General features: G+C 35.8%; 1 protein-coding gene across 1 annotated transcript in view; it reads left to right on the top strand.

Moving 5' to 3' along the window:
• LOC107631512 (3-oxoacyl-[acyl-carrier-protein] synthase I, chloroplastic) overlaps positions 1-3,284 on the top strand; it is a gene marked incomplete at its 5' end in the record, with an annotated part of 4,288 nt that extends 1,004 nt beyond the window's left edge. The window contains 6 exon segments of the mRNA XM_016334976.2: positions 470-901; positions 1,103-1,276; positions 1,845-1,958; positions 2,097-2,198; positions 2,716-2,782; positions 2,886-3,284. Coding sequence (XP_016190462.1) covers positions 470-901; positions 1,103-1,276; positions 1,845-1,958; positions 2,097-2,198; positions 2,716-2,782; positions 2,886-2,953 — 957 coding nt within the window. The 3' untranslated portion in view covers positions 2,954-3,284.

Here is a 3,674-nt window from a genome sequence, read left to right as displayed (position 1 = left end):
GTTTGGAAGCTTTCTAAGCATCGGAATGGGCATTATTTGCAACACTTGCACTTATTGGACATAGCTAGTTCATTAGTTGTCTTGGATTGTAACCTTCTTAGGCAATCATATATATATTTTTTGAATGCTTAATTAGAAGATGTCAGCAACCGTGTGAAAAGAATATATACATATTTCTAGGCCTAATATACCAAGCTAGCTAGTAGTTAAGTTATTTCTGCAAAATTTTTTTTTTTTTTGTGGCTTTTTATTGCTTCAATGGAATCATATTTTTATGGCATTGATCAGAACTCCTATCTGGATTTTGAATTGGTACATACTTTCTAAATTCTTTCAATTCCTTCTGATGGTGGTTTGCTACTCTTGTATTAATGTTAAAAAACTTGAATCAGGCCTACCTGTGCTTTGAATTGTTTTTGCTTATTTTGAGCAATATAGAAAAGCTTAAATCACTCTGTATTATTTGCAGCTTGACAAGGAAAAGGCCGGTGTTCTTGTCGGGTCAGGGATGGGTGGTCTTACAGTATTTTCGGATGGTGTTCAGGCTCTAATTGAGAAAGGACATCGCAAAATAACACCGTTCTTCATTCCTTATGCCATTACTAACATGGGTTCTGCTTTGCTTGGAATTGATCTTGGTTTCATGGGTCCAAACTATTCCATATCAACTGCATGTGCTACCTCCAATTATTGCTTTTATGCTGCTGCAAATCACATCCGCAGGGGAGAGGCTGATTTGATGATAGCTGGTGGGACTGAAGCTGCCATCATTCCAATTGGGTTAGGGGGTTTTGTTGCATGCAGGGCCCTCTCTCAGAGAAACGATGACCCTAAAACTGCTTCAAGGCCATGGGATAAAGACCGAGATGGCTTTGTAATGGGTGAAGGTTCTGGAGTTCTGGTAAGGCAGCCCAAAAAGTGCAAATAGAACAAACTCCTGCTTACATATTTTGTTTTCATTCTTTAGTGGCAATCTTCCTTATGTTGGTCACTTTAATTGACAATTAAAAGTGATTTGATATTTTAGTACTGTGGCTCTTTGCTAATATATATTTCCCTGTTTCTGAAAAGATAGTTGTCTTCTTCATTTGTTGGGTCTCAGGTAATGGAGAGTCTTGAACATGCCATGAGGCGAGGTGCGCCTATTATTGCTGAATATTTGGGAGGTGCTGTTAACTGTGATGCTTATCACATGACTGATCCAAGATCTGATGGGCTTGGTGTTTCTTCATGCATTCAGAGCAGCCTTGAAGATGCTGGTGTCTCACCTGAGGAGGTACGATTTTATTCCCGACACCTGTTGTCTAATTTTGTTGCTGATTTTATCTGTTGAAAGAAGTTCTACTGTTAATTATTTATATCATTCCTCGTGGATGTCTCTCCAGTTGATATGTTTGCTTTCCTGTTACCATCTATTAGTCAGGGATGTGTTATCAATATCTTTTTAGCACATGATATGATATGATAGGGGAGGCCACTATCCAACATAGCCGACATATTTTGGAGAGTTTCTACTAGGTAGTATAAGTTGGAGCTTGGAGTAGGTCTCCATGATTCACTAGCATTGAGGTTTGGATAATGTTGTGGAGAAGTTAGTGGACAATTGGTATAATTAGTGAGACCAAGAAGTCCAAATAAGTAACACATACAGTGTGAATGGGAGTTATGGCCTTAAGTTAACTATCTTATAACTACCCTCCTCCATTCCCATAGAGAGGAGCTTGAACTACTAATGGAAATAAATGCGAAGGCAAATTTTGCTTTATTTTTAATTTATGTTCTAACTTGGATTCATGCAAGCCTTAAATTGGTGTATTGAAAGCATATCAAATACTTCTTTCCAGGTCAACTACATCAATTGTCATGCAACTTCTACTCTTGCTGGTGACTTGGCAGAGATTAATGCTATTAAGAAGATTTTCAAGAAAACTGATGGCATCAAAATCAACGCAACAAAGGTATTATCCCAATTTTTGCCTTTATTTGCTGGTGAAAGCTTTTCTGTCTTCTACTTGTCAATTATAGCAGATTATATTCTATTAGTTCCATGGTAAATGAGTTGACGGATTTTTTTTTTTTTTGAAATTATTTATCAGTCTATGATTGGGCACTGCCTTGGTGCAGCCGGAGGTTTGGAAGCCATTGCAACAGTGAAAGCCATAACAACAGGGTGGCTGCATCCGTCAATCAATCAATTCGTATGTATACTTAATTCTTTTTTATCTGATTAAGATTATTTGTTGTCAACTATGTTCAACATACAGCATGAGCTTTTGTTATGGTCTGACAATTTTTTATATATGGTCAATGTCGGCATATTTATCCCTTATTTTATGTACGACGGTAATAGTTGACTCCTTTCTTTGGGGAAAAAGATTAGGTCTTCTCTTCCTTGAGTTATTTGAAATTTCATCTAGAAACTTGAATGTGTCATCAATGTTTATGAGAGAAGTCATTGCAGTAATCTCCACGGATAAGTGCGCATATATCCTATTAGATTTTTAATTTGCAGCTGACTACTTTGAGGTCTATTGGCTGAGCCAGATCACAAGAAGGATCCTGTTATTATGGCTGCTTATTATTAACACTTTTACTTTAATTGCCCGTTAGTACCATACAAAGCTTCAGTTGTTGAGTTTGATCTTCATGGTGCTTTGTTTTTTCTCATTTAAATGTTTTGTCGTAATAACATTTTGTCCTTGCTATTGGATGCAGAATCCAGAACCAGCAGTTGATTTTGACACAGTTGCCAATGTCAAGAAGCAGCATGAAATTAATGTTGGTAAGTTTCTATATAATTCAACAACCATGGTAATTTTCCGTTACACAAGATAAATGCCATAATCTGAACAGCTAATGGTTGATTTTTTTTCATTTCATTTCAGGCATTTCAAATTCATTTGGATTTGGTGGACACAATTCTGTGGTGGCATTTTCTGCTTTCAAGCCCTGATAGTCTGGTCTGTCACCACAAATGTAGAACAGGATTATAAATTAATTGCAATTTTGTTCTTTCTACATCATTGAGGCAACTTCCTTTATTTGAGTCTTTGATTTGTGAAAGCTGCAAGGCCTGTAGTTCTTATATTTGTGCTAATTGTGATTTGATAGCATAAAGAACATTTTGCGTATAGCTCGAATATTTATTTAGTTTGGAGTGCTGTGGTGGATACAGAAATTTCTATAGAGCTTATCTTCAACATTCTTCCTTAGTGTCTAGTAACGATGTTTAATCTTTATCGCAGTATGGTTTTATTTGAATAAAATGTTTCCCTTCCCTTTTTTTTTGTTGGTACCATTTGTTTTTAGTTTATCTTCTGGTCTTAATCAGTGATTATCATTTTGAATCTTGATTACATGTTGAGTCCATGGTACATTATTCTTATTCAGGGTGGTTTTGTAAGCTTAAATACATATTATAATGAACCAGGTTAGATATACATTAAAATCAGTCACTTAAGTGATGGGTCCGGTTGGGACCACAGATCCGGTTTGGTCCGGTTCGACCGGTCGGTCTGTCTAGTCTAATTTTGGGTCAAATTTTTCGAAATTAGTGTCAAAATGCTCGTTTTAAAAAGCTCTATCCTATTTTAATATAAAACTTTTTATTTCTAATTTTTATTATAAAAATTTAATTTATTAACTAATTATTTACTAATTTAGCGGGGTTTACA

This window comes from Arachis ipaensis, chromosome B03, assembly GCF_000816755.2.
Source record: "Arachis ipaensis cultivar K30076 chromosome B03, Araip1.1, whole genome shotgun sequence".
Lineage (NCBI taxonomy): Eukaryota > Viridiplantae > Streptophyta > Magnoliopsida > Fabales > Fabaceae > Arachis > Arachis ipaensis.
This window is presented reverse-complemented; position numbering and strand designations above follow the sequence as displayed.